General features: G+C 36.5%; 1 protein-coding gene across 1 annotated transcript in view; it reads left to right on the top strand.

Moving 5' to 3' along the window:
* The window catches only part of LOC104762580 (nitronate monooxygenase-like), a gene marked incomplete in the record, with an annotated part of 2,359 nt that continues 1,672 nt past the window's right edge, over positions 756 to 1,442 (top strand). The window contains 2 exon segments of the mRNA XM_010485898.2: positions 756 to 1,181; positions 1,270 to 1,432. Coding sequence (XP_010484200.1) covers positions 1,044 to 1,181; positions 1,270 to 1,432 — 301 coding nt within the window.

The raw sequence follows: 1,442 nt of genomic DNA, 5'->3' as shown, positions 1-1,442 counted from the left end.
TAGCTCGTAAATAATTATTATCTCTGTGTACATATTGAAGCGGACGTATGCCAAACTTACGATACTGTATTTGTTTTCTTAATTCCTAGACTTAGAAAAGTGATAACGATGTATTAAGATTTAAGACATCAGAAGAATAGTATTCCACTCTACACATATGAACAATTTATTTTCAAACTAAAGATCACATATATACAAACCAAACAATCTTATTTCGCGAATTAAAAACAAAACCCAAATATTATGAACGATTGATATAAACAATCAACAAGTGGATATATAATATATCAATGGGATTAGTTACAATCTTGTGACGAAGTATGAGCTATATAATGCCGTGGACCGGCCGACCAGTTTTTTTCATGTTGGTTAGGTCATTAGTCATTAGGACCAACCCCTACGTAACGTACGTACATGTATTGGCCCTATTATACGACCAATTCTTATCAGATCACACTTAACACCTAAAAGAAGTCCATTGTATTTTACTTGGAAGCTTCCCTATATTTTTGTTTTATTTGGGATTTCAAATGAGGCTTTTTAAAACATTAAAAATCAAAGGTTAGACAGATTATTAGGAATGGTTTGTATTATAATTGATATCTAGAAGTAAAATCCCAGTGTGACGTCAGCTATCCGAGCAACATAATGGGCCTTAAGTATATCAGCCCATTAGTTTCAATTAGAAAGCCCAATAAAAGCAGTTGGTCTCTAGCTTCTTCTATAAGAAGAAGAAGGAACAGTGTGATCTGACAAAATTAGTCAGGGAAGATGATCAAACCAATCCAATTTTCCAGTCCGATCGTCCTTTGTGAACTGGCGACCGAGACCGAGAGTGTGCGTTCGTAATGTGTTCGTTCGTCATCGCTTAGAAGATCGAAACCAAAATTATTTTATATAATTTAAAAGAGAAAGCCAAGTAAAATTCGATTACGACTCTGTATTTTTTTTTCTTCTTTGGGTTGCGGAATAAAAAACGAAGATGTGAACACACACCGAGAGAGAGAGAGAGAGGGAGAGATTTAGCAGAGGAAAGTGAAATCATGGTGGGTTTGAAAGGGATTCTAGGGTTTGATTATGGAATAGTTCAGGCGCCATTAGGACCAGATATATCCGGACCAGAGCTTGTAGCCGCCGTCGCTAATGCCGGAGGGATTGGTCTTCTCAGATGTCCTGATTGGGTAAATTTTTTGCAAGTTTTAGTTTTTTCTTTTTTTTTTTGGTTTCTTCTGATTTATGTGAAACTCTCTCAATCAATCAATCTATCAGGAGTGTCCTGATTACTTGAGGGAGCTTATAAGGAAGACAAAGACATTAACAGACAAACCATTTGGGATCGGTGTTGTTCTTGCGTTTCCTCATGATTTGAACATTAAGGCAATCTTAGAAGAGAAGGTTGCTGTGTTGCAGCTTTACTGGGGTGATTGTTCACTGGAGCTTGT

This window comes from Camelina sativa, chromosome 18 (genome assembly GCF_000633955.1).
Source record: "Camelina sativa cultivar DH55 chromosome 18, Cs, whole genome shotgun sequence".
Classification (NCBI taxonomy): domain Eukaryota; kingdom Viridiplantae; phylum Streptophyta; class Magnoliopsida; order Brassicales; family Brassicaceae; genus Camelina; species Camelina sativa.
This window is presented reverse-complemented; position numbering and strand designations above follow the sequence as displayed.